Source organism: Macrosteles quadrilineatus, unplaced genomic scaffold (genome assembly GCF_028750875.1).
Source record: "Macrosteles quadrilineatus isolate MER2022 unplaced genomic scaffold, UCM_ALF_1.0 Scaffold_2__2_contigs__length_208266976, whole genome shotgun sequence".
Lineage (NCBI taxonomy): Eukaryota > Metazoa > Arthropoda > Insecta > Hemiptera > Cicadellidae > Macrosteles > Macrosteles quadrilineatus.
The window spans coordinates 27,407,592-27,424,523 of NW_026542595.1; the positions used below are offsets into that span (position 1 = coordinate 27,407,592).

The 16,932-nt window shown below is 39.4% G+C and overlaps 1 protein-coding gene across 7 annotated transcripts in view; it reads left to right on the forward strand.

Moving 5' to 3' along the window:
* LOC128986471 (uncharacterized) overlaps positions 1-16,932 on the forward strand; it is a 210,040-nt gene that overhangs the window by 112,232 nt on the left and 80,876 nt on the right. For 6 of the 7 annotated variants that reach the window (XM_054406860.1, XM_054406861.1, XM_054406863.1 and 3 more), the window contains 2 exons: positions 3,544-3,636; positions 4,660-8,688. In XM_054406860.1, coding sequence (XP_054262835.1) covers positions 3,544-3,636; positions 4,660-8,688 — 4,122 coding nt within the window. Of the gene's footprint in view, positions 1-1,034; positions 1,121-3,543; positions 3,637-4,659; positions 8,689-16,932 lie in introns of those variants that run through there. The other variant, XM_054406864.1, reaches the window with a different exon arrangement.

A 16,932-nucleotide genomic window follows, 5' to 3' on the forward strand; every position in this document is an offset into this window, starting at 1 on the left:
GTAGTGGCGTCATTCATGTCAATTAACTACACTGTAGACCGCATTCCACCAAACAAATATATTCACTCAGAATTTACTATTAAATACTAAGCATAAAATCTTTTTCCGCAGATAGCCATAAGCGGTCGTTTTTATTGTTAAGTTAAGAACTATAGCCTAGTTATCTATATGTAATATTATTACTTAATCGTTTAGTATTGTGATGTGACATCGGCCACTCGTCACTCTCTTATCAGAGACTAGTTGCCCAACACCGTCAAGTTTAATCTTAGCCGTACAATAAGTGTGACTTCAGCGAAGAGACAAATTAAAACTATGACAAAGGCAGTTGTCATAAAACATCTAGAGTGACGAAATCCTGAAACATCAAACAAAATAACCGATGTTCTTGTTGTATGTTATTGTCAATGATATAACATTGATATGTCTTTTCGTCGATATACCTTTATTAACACGAGTAAACTTAATGAACAGGCGTTTTTTTTTCCTTTTTGAGTTTTTTTTTTAATATATCGCATGACTAGTGGATTTGAAACATCTTATTGAAATTAATCGTTAGTATAAAGGGTGATTTTATCCCTCCTAATATTAATAAATCGACTATTTCCCCCCGAATAAATTCATCCAATTTGGGTAGATTTATAAATTGGCGTAAAACTTTAATCTCCTTGCACTTTCCGAGGTTTTTATTTTTTCCTGTTATCATTTTAAAACAAATTAGGTATTTGAATATACTGAAATGAAAATCAAACTTACCCCTGAGAACCCTTGGGGTTCCTACTAGAGATTATCACTTTTACCAGTTTAGGGAGACGGAAGTGAAGTAAGTAATGAATTGGCAGGCTAAGGAGCGTAACTTGCACCTTCCCCCGTAGTCTACTCGGATGACCTCCCGTGGTTTCATCACTGATCTCTCGGTGACGCAATCGATTGCACCGAGCGACAGCGGATTCGCAAGATTCCAGTTGGACGCGCAGCTCATTTTGTTGGTGTATTGTGTGTTCACGGTCGGACGAGGTCCCTCCCTTCCGGCGCCGCGCCGCGCCCGTCACTCCATCAGCGCGGCGCAGTCGCTGTCGTGTAGTGTTCCGTACAGTATCACCAATCACCACTACCACAGGTGATTACATGCATCTCTTGTAATATATCGTCAAGTAGCACCAATCACCACGGCAATCGGGTGATAGACTGCACTTTGCACCTTTCTATGTCTTGTAGAGTATCGTACAGTAACACCAATCACCACGACCATGGGGTGAGGGGCTGCACCTCGCACCTTACTGTGTCTTGTAGAGTAGCGCACAGTAGCACCAATCACCACGTCCATCGGGTGATAGGCTGCACCTCGCACTTTACTATGTCTTGTAGAGTAGCGCACAGTAGCACCAATCACCACGACCATCGGGTGAAAGGCTGCACCTCGCACCTTACTATGTCTTGTAGAGTAGCGCACAGTAGCACCAATCACCACGACCATCGAGTGATAGGCTGCACCTCGCACTTTACTATGTCTTGTAGAGTAGCGCACAGTAGCACCAATCACCACGTCCATCGGGTGATAGGCTGCACCTCGCACTTTACTATGTCTTGTAGAGTAGCGCACAGTAGCACCAATCACCACGACCATCGGGTGAAAGGCTGCACCTCGCACCTTACTATGTCTTGTAGAGTAGCGCACAGTAGCACCAATCACCACGACCATCGGGTGAAAGGCTGCACCTCGCACCTTACTATGTCTTGTAGAGTAGCGCACAGTAGCACCAATCACCACGACCATCGGGTGAAAGGCTGCACCTCGCACTTTACTATGTCTTGTAGAGTAGCGCACAGTAGCACCAATCACCACGACCATCGGGTGAAAGGCTGCACCTCGCACTTTACTATGTCTTGTAGAGTAGCGCACAGTAGCACTAATCACCACGACTATCAGGTGATAGGCTGCACCTCGCACCTTACTATGCCTTGTAGAGTAGCGCACAGTAGCACTAATCACCACGACCATCGGTTGAAAGGCTGCACCTCGCACTTAACTATGTCTTGTAGAGTAGCGCACAGTAGCACTAATCACCACGACCATCGGGTGAAAGGCTGCACCTCGCACTTTACTATGTCTTGTAGAGTAGCGCACAGTAGCACCAATCACCACGACCATCGGGTGAAAGGCTGCACCTCGCACTTTACTATGTCTTGTAGAGTAGCGCACAGTAGCACTAATCACCACGACCATCGGGTGAAAGGCTGCACCTCGCACTTTACTATGTCTTGTAGAGTAGCGCACAGTAGCACTAATCACCACGACCATCGGTTGAAAGGCTGCACCTCGCACTTTACTATGTCTTGTAGAGTAGCGCACAGTAGCACCAATCACCACGACCATCGGGTGAAAGGCTGCACCTCGCACTTTACTATGTCTTGTAGAGTAGCGCACAGTAGCACTAATCACCACGACCATCGGGTGAAAGGCTGCACCTCGCACTTTACTATGTCTTGTAGAGTAGCGCACAGTAGCACTAATCACCACGACCATCGGTTGAAAGGCTGCACCTCGCACTTTACTATGTCTTGTAGAGTAGCGCACAGTAGCACTAATCACCACGACCATCGGGTGAAAGGCTGCACCTCGCACCTTACTATGTCTTGTAGAGTAGCGCACAGTAGCACTAATCACCACGACCATCGGGTGAAAGGCTGCACCTCGCACCTTACTATGTCTTGTAGAGTAGCGCACAGTAGCACTAATCACCACGACCATCGGGTGAAAGGCTGCACCTCGCACTTTACTATGTCTTGTAGAGTAGCGCACAGTAGCACTAATCACCACGACCATCGGGTGAAAGGCTGCACCTCGCACCTTACTATGTCTTGTAGAGTAGCGCACAGTAGCACTAATCACCACGACCATCGGGTGAAAGGCTGCACCTCGCACTTTACTATGTCTTGTAGAGTAGCGCACAGTAGCACTAATCACCACGACCATCGGGTGAAAGGCTGCACCTCGCACTTTACTATGTCTTGTAGAGTAGCGCACAGTAGCACTAATCACCACGACTATCAGGTGATAGGCTGCACCTCGCACCTTACTATGTTTTGTTACATTTTCAAATAATAAGTAAATTAGTTCAGTTGAATCAAACTCAACTTTAATGTAAACAGAAAAACTAATACAAACAAAACAAATGCAAAATGACAGGTGATCATTAACTCACATACACATATGGTTTTAAGTCAGTACATCAGTTAAACACATCAATTCTCCCCTCTGATTTATAAGTAATTGTTCAACATGACGCCTCAAGACAAAATCGATCAATATGATTTTTGCTTTGATATTAAAATAACTCCACAAAATTGATCGTGTTTTTCGTTAAGAGTACACACTGAAGTATTATAAATTAAAATGTCCTTTAGAAGTTGATGAATGTATCGTGACCAGAGAGGGCAATATTTATGTTCTCTGCTTGCTGATTATGACCTATAGTGAAAATATCTTCTGAAATAGTGTAATGGCACAGTGAATATACAAGGTTTGTGTTTTGGTTGCAGGAGAAGCGTCTAGCAGCTCCACCCCGAGTACCCCAGTGCCTGCCTCTCCCCTCGCCACCCCGGGGGACACGCAGGACCCCTCAGGGGCACAAGGTAATACACACCAATTAATAAACATATAAATAACCGGCGTTAAAAAATAACACGTTACTATCTAAAAACAATTAGAAATTTATCATTAAGAAAATACATTAGAAAATAGTCCAACAACCGTGCATTTGAGAATGTGTACAACGATCAAATATACATAGTTTTGTGAGCAAAAACGTGTTTTGAAGTGGTATGGGTTTCGTTTCGTAATTGAATAAAGCCAAAACAAACAAACATAATCAAGTTTGGATCATATAAAAAATGAATGAATTAATGTAAAATAACATAAGTTTTAAAGTATCTTTTACCTGTATGTTTTAAAAGTTTAATTCGAAATACAGTGACGTTTATGTATGTTACGGAAGGCATAAAATCTAAAAGCACAATTCACGTTCAAGTAAAATCTAGAATTTTTTAATTGTCACTTTACACATGTTTTCATAGATCAAAAATAAGCATACCTATTTTTAACCATTAACAGGATTTTTTTATAACATATACTGACAGAGGGTTTTTAAGTAGAGCGTACTATGACATCAGTAGTTCTGTTCACGTGCTGATTTAATACAACCTATAATAACCCATGTCTGTCAGAAAACACTTTTATGCAAAGCAAATATGTTTATTAATAGTTCATACAGATTTCAGGGTTAGAAACGTCATGGCGTTTTGACAATGATACAAAATCACTACGAAACATATGATTATAAATTAATGCAGTTCCCTATTATCAGTTTGGAGTTATTCTCGTCATATTTCATATTTTAGTTTACATACTTTTGTAAATGCTATCTTACTTTCAGGAATAGAAATGCTAACATATAATAAAACATCCACGTATTACAGTGGATCATTTTTTTATATTAATTTTCTCTATACAAACGTACAGTTCAAAGTCCGGGTTATTTAGAAATGTGTCAAACTCATTGGTTTTTTTTACTAAGGGAGTATGTTTTATCTATGGTTTTACCAACCGTTTATTCTTTGGAACAGTTGATTAATTTAATGCGATAATTGTTTCTTTAGTGTATGTTCGTGGGATATGGAACTCAGTTAAAAAGACAAAGCAGCAAAATAAAAACAACGAGAGAAAGCCAGAGAAAGTTAATGAAATGTGTTTAGAAGAGACAGTATCGAAAACAACAGCAAGTAAAGCAAGAAGATTGAGGAAGTTGAAACTGAAGAGTGCAAGACAAGCTGAGCAGTCCAGCAAGGAAAGCAGATCGACGGAAATACAGGATATACAAGAAACTGAAATAAACACGGAGGAAGAGAAAAACGTCAACAACGAGCTTATAGAAATCACCATAGAAGAGACGGTGCTTACTGCACCTAATGTCACAGAGGGTAAAAGTCATTCCGATAACTTGGGGTCTGCCAAAGTAGGGGATGGCAATGGCATTCCTCAATCCACCAATGATGCAAATGATTTGGAAAAAACATGCATTAGTAAAACAAAAAACAAAGGGAAAACAAAAGGTTTTAAACTATCTAAAATATTTGTAACTAACACAGAACAAAACTCAAGCAACAACAATAAATCGGGACCTGAAACAGCCGTGGCGTGTAACGATGCTGATCAAGAAATAGTCAATGCAAAAACAAGGAACTATGTGAATGAAAACGCAACTTCTAGTGGTGATATTGAAATACTGAGGGTAAAAATTGATGACGTGTCGAATGTTGCTCACTCTGAGACTACTAATAGTCAATGTCTAGAACAAACAGTAGTAGATTCGTCGGATTCCCATATAAATACCGACCTAAAAAATAGTGAGAAAATACAAGATATCAACGCATTAATTAAACTGACGTCATCTGAATTTGGTGACAAGATAGTAAATTCCAGTAAGATAACTGAAGCAACCACTGTTCTGGATACGTCAAATCAAACTGATAGTTCTCAAATTGACGTGCCATCAAAAATAGAAATAATTGATATAGTTGAATACTCTAGTCATAGTGAAGATGAGTTTAAGTCACAAAATAACAAGGAACAAAAAAGTAGACCAATATCTATATTTGTAGTACCACCTGATAACATAGCTCAAGAAGCTGAATCCATTGAAATAGATTGGGAGTCGGTATCCGATTTTGAAGGACGATCTCTAACTATATCTTCTGACGACGATGACGTGCGACCAGAAACTCTAATTCATCTGCCTTCTAATGACATGGAATCATCTGCTGCGTTGAAAGACGGCAGGAACGGGATAGTTCAAGTTCACGACTATGAACTCTCTGTTCAAGACCTGTATAGCCGATTCATGGAACCTGAAGAAGAGGCTCGTTTAAGAACATTTCTTGAAACTCTTAATTTATCCAAACCTGATGAATATGATGAAACCTCGTCTTCTAGATCATTTGGAGATTCTAGCTCGAACACATCTATGTCTGAAAACTCGCCTATTCCACAAACTCCTGCTGATGAAGTCGTTATATATCGGCACTTGAAAACTCATAGCGTAGCAGAATCTTGTTATATTCCTCCAAAACGTCGACATTTCTTAGACGTGATTACAGAAGAAAACAGTGACCCGAGTGACACAGAGAAGAGGAGTGGAAATATAAATCCATGGGAAAATCCAGAACTAATAAGAAAAAATAATGAAATAGAATCCATTCCGAACGATTGGTATGACTCTGATGATGAGCCCGAAATTACTTCTGATGATGGAGGTATAGACACATCGTGGGGTGAGGGTAAGCAACTTGATGACGTTGAGGGTGTAGAAGTAGTATTTCTCAACAGTAGTAGTGATGATGAGATGGTTCTAAGGAAAACATTCGAAGAAAAGTTAGACAACAAACAGGACAACAAAAATAAAGCGGAGCTCGTCATTGTTCATATTGGCAACACTGAAGATGTGAAGAAGCTTACAGATGTAAGTCCTTGTTTGGATTCAAATAAAATAACTAGTTCAAAACACGCTATGGAAGAAATCATGGCAATTTTAGACAGTACGTACGAAATAAACAAAGATCTTTTCAATAACCCTTTAGTTATGAATGCCACCTGTAATGAAACCAAAATAATTAAATTCGACAAATCAACATTAGAGGACACGTCAAAATGTACTTCAAATTTAGGATGCAACCATGAGATAAAATCTGAAAATAAAGAAACTAAGCGAAATGTAATGAACCTTGATTCTAAATATGCATTGCCAGAACGTTCCCAAACGGAAAAATTAAATGGCGAAACACATTCAACTGGAAATCAAAATTTAGAAGCCGGTTTTACTGAATTTCCGTTGCCTGAAGAATCTTCAGTGGTGTTCACTCCACCGATGTTATCGAGACAGAACTCCTCTAGTAGTGCGACATCACAAAGCACCGCAAAGTTCAATGCCAACCAATCGCCACTGTCTTCTGAAGCTGAGGATAAGACGGATAACCAAATCAATAGGAAAATTAAGTCCAAGAAGAAAGTATACAATCCTAAGACTTTAACACATTTATCTAAAGAGATTATTACCAATCTTCCACATGGGGAGTTTTATCTTCAGAAAATTGGTTTCTGTAATGACGATATTACTGAAACCGATGTTAAGGAGAGTAGCAGGGTAACTATCAGTAATGAAAAGCTAACATCCTTACCTCCTTCGGGAATTTCAACAAGACGGTCATCTTTTTATGAATTGGAAAACATAACCCATCAACAAAGCTATAAAACCCCGTATACAGAAGAAGATTTTTCTCCTCGACCTGTTCTTTTACAGTCCCCACCTCCTTCAACTCTTACTTCCCCACCACTGAACGACGACCCGTGGCTGGGACTGCCGACATCTGCAGATCGTAGACTCCTAGTCTGTTTATCTCCCTCTCAGTGTAAGGACAATCACATAAATAATCCAAAAGAAGCTACAGAGTTATTGGAATTGCATAAAAAGTTTGTAGAAAGACGAGGATATCACGAGTCCTCTAAGAGAAGTTCTACATTTTCACCCAAGAGCGATAGAAGTCACTCTCCTGGTTTTAATTCACCCGATCTAATTAGACTGGAGCCATACAAATCCAATAGTGCGCAAGGATACACACCAGAACTATTGATAGAAGCTGCTAATTTATTAGCGCTAAAAGAATATCGACAAAGTAGACTGAAAAGTGGGCCACAATCGAACTCTTTTAAAACGCCAGAACTCACTAGTGTTAAAATTAACGGTAACGTTTTAGAGAAAAACGGCGGCTTAAGTGAGGTGACGTCACCACAGACGGAAATAAACGGAGATTCAGAAGACCCCGATGCGAATAGATCAGCTGGCACTTCAAGACTCCTGGCTCTACTCCAAGACGGCGCACCGTGTTGCTCGCCCAATAACACTGCTTCGTCTGAAATGGTCCGCGTTGATAAAAGTGACGACACTAAAGCCAAACGTGTGCATCGGTACTCCGGGAGTTACATATCCGAGTGGTTGAAAATGTCTGAAAACGTAAATTCTCTTTCAGAAATCTCTTCAAAGACTGATATCAACGAAAATGTTATACACGCGAAAAGTGCGAATGAATCATCCAACGAATCATTGACTTTAAACGGGTTCGATAAATCATCCGTTGAACCGAGGCAGTTTAAAGCCGACAAATATAAGATCTCAAAAAAGGGTGACATCGCTATTATGCCAGAGGAGAATGAGGTGAAACCACCGAAAAAGAGCGACAGGCCGAAATCCATGCCACCAGTTGGAGTGCCGGCTCTGAGTCCGTCAGGCGGGGAACAGTTTCGTGAACAAATGTACAACGAATATATGAATAAGGTCGCCGAGCGGTTCGAGAGAAGACAGCAGAAAGTGATCAAGATATCGAATCGACCGCTTTCAATGTGCGGAAACCCCGAAACAGAAGTTGAAAAGAACGCCCAGATCGCTCCGACGAACAAATTAGAGTCGGAATTCCTCAGCAAAGTCCGCGAACGTATGAGCAAGCTGGGAATCAACTTGGACGAAGACCCGAGCGGCGGAGAGGGTGGCGAGAACGCCGACGACGCTGAAGAACTGCCCAAGCATCTGCAAGAGTTCATGGAGCTGACGTCACAGACCCCTGATGCGCCGGACACCGGTGAGTCGCACGTCCGTGTGTTTGTCATAACTCCGATGCTGTGGTTGCCACTAACTCTGTAGACGTGTTGTGGTTGTGTGCCAAGTAACTGTGATGTAGATTGTAGCTATCCATTGACAAAACTTGGGGACAATACCGATAACATATTGAGTATGTCAACACTAACAATGCTCAGAAGATTGTGACATGTGATGATAAGACAATTGTGTGAATACTGAAACATTCTTTGCTCATTTATTCAGACTGTACTGTTATTTTTATAATTATAGAGATTTTTTAATTTGAAACTATGGTACAATTATTGCATTGTTTTATTTACTACCACAACAAATATGAGATGAACACGACTCGGTAGATTTCTTATTTCACTCCTATAGGGGTTCAGGTACTGATTTAGACGTGTGATTTAGAAAAAAGATTTAAGAACGAATATAATGCGTTAAATATTGTGGTCATGCAATCTTTATACTTATCTATATGCTTACTCATAAAAATACTTGTCTGTCCATTTTCTTTCTTTTCGAATCTTTGAATAGCATCGTCAAAAGTAACAATGAAAAGGTTAAACCAATTTTCTTTATGAAATTGCAAAATTAAAGATTTTTGTTCTTAATCTACCTGGTCTTCATTAACTCTCGTCACCTATTTGTGACAAGGTTATCTGATAATTAACTTCCCTCGGTATGAAACTGATATGAGTAATTTGGTAAACTGATTCTTCATGCATTAAATAGAAAAACTAAGTAGTTTTTATTCTGATTTGACTTTTGTGCTCCGCCCCAGTGGCCAGGAGTTTCCCACGTAAACCTTGTGAGTATTCTAAAAGTAATTAATAGATCTAAACAGCTGTTTTTATTAAACACGTTGGTTCTATGATGTTCAATAGTATTATAAAGTTACAATGTTTACCAACAGGGTGCAGCACTATTAGTTTTTGTTTGGGTTTTTTGACAACAGCAAATTTGAACCAAACTAAGCAGCAACAAAAAGCTGTGATCCACAATGAGAAATAACTGTCAAAGTGGGATTGTTTATGTTTTTAGTTTTAAAGATAATTTGTGATATGTACACATGGTGTTTATTTTTTTTTTATTTTTAAGTACCTATATAATTAATTCATTATTTACAAAAATTCATTGTTGTAGCCCCGGAACTGTAATATATAAAATGTTTGGTTTTACATTACCTTTTATCAGTTCCAAAAAACCGTTATTTTCCCCAAAAATAATGCCTGGTAAAAAGGAGTAGCCTGTTAATACTTTTAGTGAATTACTGATCAATTCAATGACTTGGATGGAAGGGACTAATATTATAGATGTGAATGATTGCAGTAAGTCAATTTCGTGAAAACTATTTGACCAATTGAGCATGTTAGTTCCATTAATAGAGTTATTCACAAGTTCAAGATTGGGGTGGGTTGGGTGGTCTGGTCACGGATGTAGCTTAAGTAATAACGGTTAAAGTTAAGTAAACCTTTTTATCGACTACAGAATGTATGCAAGTATGCAATGTTTTGAAATAAAAGATATTTAGTAGAATTAATGTATTTTATTGGAGATTTTCGAAATGCGTGAGTATATTACAGTATCTACAATGTTTTCACTGCGAACATCGTAAATACTGTCACAGAAAACATACTACTATAACCATATAGTTATAGTAGTATGTTTTCTGTGATACTGTAGACCTGCATTTAGGGCCTTTCAGGGTTATGAGAACCACTAGAAATCATCGGGCCATTTGCCAGCGCTATTCAAAAGAAACTAATTAGGAGTTTTTAAGGATAACCACAGACTGCAGGACTTAAAACTTCCAGAGCAAAGCTGGAATTTATATTTTGTTTCAATCTGTTAACTAAGTCTGGTTCATAATGAAGAGTTTCCTATCAATACTAGACAACAAAGTGTTTAAGAATAAATATTTAATAAATATAAAAGTGATTATTCACAGGGCAGTTATCCGTTACATTACCATATTATCATGTAATTTACAATGTGTATCAAAATTCCAACTCCTTTATAGTGTTTTCTGTTGTTTCTTTCTTATTTCATTTCAATTTAAAATCAAATGCCGCCAGTACGACGAAAAACTGTGAGTGGCTGGGAGGAACGCAAACGTGACCGCTTGCATCAAGCTCCCAATTTGATGGGTACATAGTGGTAGTACCACCGTTGTGATAGTCCAATCTCGGACAAATGAACGCTTACATATTTTTAAGCAAGAAAAGACTGACCGGTAGATAAGTTTGTACTCTTTGTTGCCATAAATGAAAGGTTCGTTTACCTCATTTGTGCAATTCACCACAATAAACTTCGGGTTCTTATTGGAAACACTCAATTTGAAAATAGGACTGTGATACTTAAATCCACAAATTATTTGGATAAACTTCGTCAATTCAGTTCTGCCTTTGCCATTGTCAGCTCCAAAGCTCATTAAGATGAGAAAGTTCCACAGGGGATCTACAATTTTAAGATCCGTGCCACGTTTTACCACCGAGTGGGATCTCTAATTCCTCAAGAAGGTGATGATACTGAATACGCACACATATATAAGTAAGTACGACAATGTCACTAGAACCCAAATGAGAACTAAGCACAATACAAAAAAATTCAATGAAAAAATATGCAGGAAATAGGGTTACAATGCCAACCCAATTGCAAATCTTTGAAGACTGTGGCAGACATTATGTAGGGACGAGAGCTCCGAGGATTCATGTGAGATTCTTATGTACATAATAAGAGACAGAAGAAGTGTCTTTCCTCGCTACGATGGTGCTACCTATGTAGATTTCGCAGCAATCTTTAAAGCTGAAAACAAAGCACCACCTGGCCAAATAAATTGTATAGTTTTTTCCAACACTAATAATGTTAAACGCGTATCCATTATAGATCTGTCGTTAGATCCACTTGCTTACCCTCTTATGTGCCCAACCGGAGACTTGGGTCGGGGCCCCTAATTTAAATACGCCTAAAACAGAACACATCAAAGAAATAATTTAACAATGCTAGAATAAGAGTAGCGATGGTTGGCGTCAAGAGAGGGATTTGGCTTGCTACATTAGGTCAAAAGCTCACTTTACAGTTTGTAGTTGACATCTACGTGCTCATAGAGTGCACCCGCCTACTATACATAAGAGATAACCAAAGCAGAGTGAATGTATGAGAGTGAATGTAAATTTAAATATTGTAGATTGCTTTTATATTTTTTTTACATCATAATATTTTTATATTTCTATAATCAGTCATATTAATTATTTTAGAGCGATTCTTTGATTAAGGTCTTGCTGTTTATGTTTTATGTTTATTTTCTTTATACAAGTTTCAGTTTTGCTCGATTTCGAGCAACAGGTTATCTAGTAAAATAATAAATGCATAAAAGAACATCATGTCACATGAATAAAGGTTCCTATGTTACTGAAAGATTTGTAACACTTTTCAATCAAGTAAAAAGAGAACTAACTGCACTACTGGCAAATTCAGTTCAAGGGTAGGACTATAATTATTATAAGTGAAAGGGGATACCGCGGTAATAGTATTTTGGTGAAAAACATTATTTAGGTTATTCCAGGAAGTGTAATTTTAAGCTCCTAGTAAAAGGACAGTTTGACTTAAATTCAGCTAGCAATGTTATACTGATAAGTGATGATTTCCCACACCTGTTTAATAGACAGATTTATACAAAGAGAGATAAAAACTCCAAAAGCACAAAAGGGCAGTAAACGATGGGCGCGGTTGACCTGTTTCCCTACATTATCCACATCCACGCCCCATACACTACTCTACGCACTTGTACGCTCCTACACTGCACGGCGTAGTTCATCTCATACTGATATAGTATAAATCATCTACTAGATAACATATCAACCATCCGTCTAAGATCAACAATACTCACACACCTCAGTGTAGATTATATTGATATACTGTACTTGTACTTGACCTCTACCTATACGGTAGGACTATTGTTGACCTCATACTGATTCTGTTATACGATATTGTCTACCTAAGCTGCAATTTGCAGTATTGTTCATCATACTTGACAACAAAATTGAATTTGACGTCTGATTCCTCTATATAAATTAATAACACTGAATAAATAAAAGGATGAATTGCGTAAGTTGATTGACTGTTTTGTAAAAAAAGAACAAAGCCTAAAAAAATTAATCATATGGAAATCGAAGTTGTTTTGCTTTTACTACGTTTATTTAGTTGATTCGAACACCATGTGCGTTTTATGACAAATACGTACCACGGTACAAATTAGAATTTTATAGGTCCCAATGTGTAATCAGGATCAGCAATCGGCGTTGACGCATAGGTTTAATATGGGAGATGTTTGCGTAACTTACGACAACAGAAGCAGCGCGGGCCGTAAACGAGTCAACAACTTAGACCAGAATATGGACCAGAATAGGGTCACAAAGAAGGAAATGGCTTGCTTTGATACATCGAGATGTGGTGAGTGGACTCGTGTGGATGTGACATAAGGGTCTGCTGCAATATTGTGTGAGCGTCTATTAGAGGGTTGGTACTAAAATATTAATTAATTTAACGCAAAAAGAACAACTACACACCTAGAGGCTATAATTTACCTTCTATATTTTGAATAGACGGTTAATATTATAATACAGTCAAACGATATATAACGCTTGTCTGAGATTATAATGCTGAACCTGTGAATGATAAGAATGTTCCTGTTTAGAACTCAACTCCCGTAGATTTAACACAATTATTTGGCTTATTCAGCCGACGCGTGACGTGTTGAGTTCCAGGGTCAGGAGGTAGTTGCGTTCAATTGGGCACATGATCAACTGCCAATGAATAGGGTGGATCTTTACAACCATATCGAACCAGGGGCTGGAAACTTATTAAACTCTATCGGCGCTCCTTCATTGCTACTCGTTACCCTCCGTACGTGAGAATGAAAAACGAGCTTTCCGTCTCCGTCTATACCTGAGAAGATTTACGCGGGTTTGGCAGGTCGGCAGACGACGCGCGCGATGGTGGTTGGCAACACTGATATTTATACTTGGAGCAAGGTTTGCCAACTCATGTATCACCTGTGTGAGTCACATCCGCCTGGCCTCGGTCTCAACTCTCATCTCTTCATATCGACCTTTGATGTAGCAACAACCCTTCTTATAGACCTTTCACCTTTGATGTGTAGCCACACATAAGACCTAGAGTTTCGATATCTAGGAATATTTACAACCCTCAAAAGTTCAATCAACTAGCTGAGTGGTGACTGTGGTCTGATCACCTAGGCAGCAATGTCGTGGGTAGGCAAATGACGGTGTGATAACCTAGGCAGCAATGTCGTGGGTAGGCAAATGACGGTGTGATAACCTAGGCAGCAATGTCGTGGGTAGGCCAATGACGGTGTGATAACCTAGGCAGCAATGTCGTGGGCAGGCCAATGGTGGTGTGATAACCTAGGCAGCAATGTCGTGGGTAGGCCAATGGTGGTGTGATAACCTAGGCAGTAAAGTCGTGAGTAGGCCAATGACGGGGTAATAACCTAGGCAGCAATGTCGTGGGTAGGCCAATGGTGGTGTGATAACCTAGGCAGTAAAGTCGTGAGTAGGCCAATGACGGGGTGATAACCTAGGCAGCAATGTCGTGGGTAGGCCAATGGTGGTGTGATAACCTAGACAGCAAAGTCGTGAGTAGGCCAATGACGTTGTGATAACCTAGGCAGCAATGTCGTGGGTAGGCCAATGGTGGTGTGATAACCTAGGCAGTAAAGTCGTGAGTAGGCCAATAACGGGGTGATAACCTAGGCAGCAATGTCGTGGGCAGGCCAATGGTGGTGTGATAACCTAGGCAGCAATGTCGTGGGTAGGCCAATGACGGTGTGATAACCTAGACTGCAAAGTCGTGGGTTCGCAGCCCGGTGACCGGCTCACTCACGGTAACTTACTTTAAATGACCAGCTGTCAACTTACAAATACCATTCAAACCGTTATAAAGAAAGTTGGTAAGCTTAGCTGGATGGACTCTAGAAATAAATTAAACGTGAGGGGTCGAAGCTCTACGAAAAACCCCCTTTTAGTTACAATTCGCAGGTGCGCTAAATCATGCTTTAAAATGACACATCAATCCTAGGACGGCTGGAAAAGGGACATTAGCAGGAAACGCCAAGTATATAGATTAACTAATTGAATATCCAGTTTGGTTATTTCGTCATTTAGATGGTGATTTGAAAAATTCTCTCAAATAAGAAATTAATTATTTTAAAACATGGAAGACACAATCAATGCTAGTTATTTCATATAACTTTTTTAGACTTCTTTGGTTCGGTTTAAATTCAAAAAGAGAAGGGGGTTTGTTATGTGGGAGGTTCGTTTTATTGCAACACATTTTCTTGGGCAAAGAACACCCTATAGGTTATTTATAATTATGGTATTTTATATATGCAGTCTATATAATGTTGTTTCATCCATATAACCGATTTATCTCCATGTTAAGAATAGCTGTTTCCACCAACGCGTATTTGTTTTTAGTTTATGAACATCAAAAACTCGAGACCGTAAAACAGTTTGTTTTGATGCTAGGACATTAAAGTAAAACTTACCTTACCAATTGATCTTTAGGTCGATGATTATACTCGATCTCATTAACTCTGATCTAAGAAAAATCCTTTTGTGGTCAGAAGCAAATGGGTTGAAACTCAATACTGGCAAGTGTACTGTGATGCATACGGCGCCACAAGACTTGGTGCAGTCCCTCAGCGAGAGAGGAGTGAGTGTTGTGCTCAACGGGGAATCTTTGACTTTGTGTGACAAGTCAAAGACTCTTGGCGTTGTGCTTGATAGCAGCCTCACCTTCTCTGACCATGTCACACATGCTTCGCAGCGCGCGTTAGGAAGGCTGAGAGGGCTGTACAGGTTTAGAAGTCTGCTGCCAGAATCTGCGAAGCTGCGCCTCATGCAGTCACTAGTCCTGTCGGTGTTTACATATTGTCTCCCTGCTTATGGAAACAGCATCTCTGGAGTAGACATGACCCGAATGCAGAAACTGCAAAATTCAGCTATTCGCTTCATATTTTGCCTCAAAAAATTTGAACATATCTCTCCCTATAGAGCTGTAGCGGGGATGACAACAGTAGACACTGTTTGCAGGATCATGACGTGCTGCATGGTGCACAAGGCTCTTGTCTTACAGGAGCCACAGTACCTTCTTGAGAGGCTCTCTTTCCGGGAGGAGGTCTCTCAGCGCAGTACCCGCCATGGTGGTCTCCAGCTTCACTTTCCAAGAGTGAGGCTTGAGTTTGGGAGACGAAGCTTCTCGTACTTCGGTCCAAAACTGTACAACGACCTCCCCTCTGGCCTCAAAAAATATTCTTTATCATCATTTAGAGTTAAGATCAAAGAATTGTGCACTAATGGTTAATTATTGTTACTCATATTGTCTTGTTTCTGTTTTGTTATGCTCTATTTATTTGTTGTTAGCTTTATATTGTTATTGACGAAAGTTGTTCTGAGAAGCAGTATTTGTACTGAGAAACGCTTGATAAATAAAGGCATTTTTATTTATTTATTTATTTATTTATTTAGGTGTGTGTGTGTTTTGTTTCAAGGTGGCAGAAAATGCCGTTATACAGACAGGTTAGTTTGTTATAGGATTTAATACAGTTGCATTTCTTATCATAAGACACAAACTAATTTTCTAAGCACGACTGCAGACAATAGAATTGTTTCATGACGATATGTTTTGTATATGATATAAAATATACGTATTTTTCCAACATGGCTTATGCGTTTAAACGTACGCTTGACATTCTACTTATTGTATGTTTCTTGCACTGGTTGGTGTGAGGCTGTTTTAAATATATTAAGCACTTAGCTATTCATTTTAGCTGAAAAACTCAATCTATGATCTACAATTCTATAGATCGCACCATCAGTACCACAACAAACTGCAAACGACAAAGTAAGGACAGTGCCTTACTCAGGGAAATCGACCAATCGCTTACATTTAGCCGGGGATTTTTGACACTGAAAGGTAAATGCATGGTTTTGGGGAATCTTAACGCTTTTATTGGCAATCCTGAGTTATTTCGCCGTTTGAATTTCTACAAAAAGTTCAATTGCTTTAATTGACTTAACTGTTGCACGAGTTTCTCTTTCATTCTTGCGTTTCTTCTTGCGTAAAACTGTCATCTGAAACGTAATGTGCCACCTTCGTCAACCTTTTACCTTAAGTTATTACCAATCTTCTTATTATGTTTTTAGGATTAACAACAATG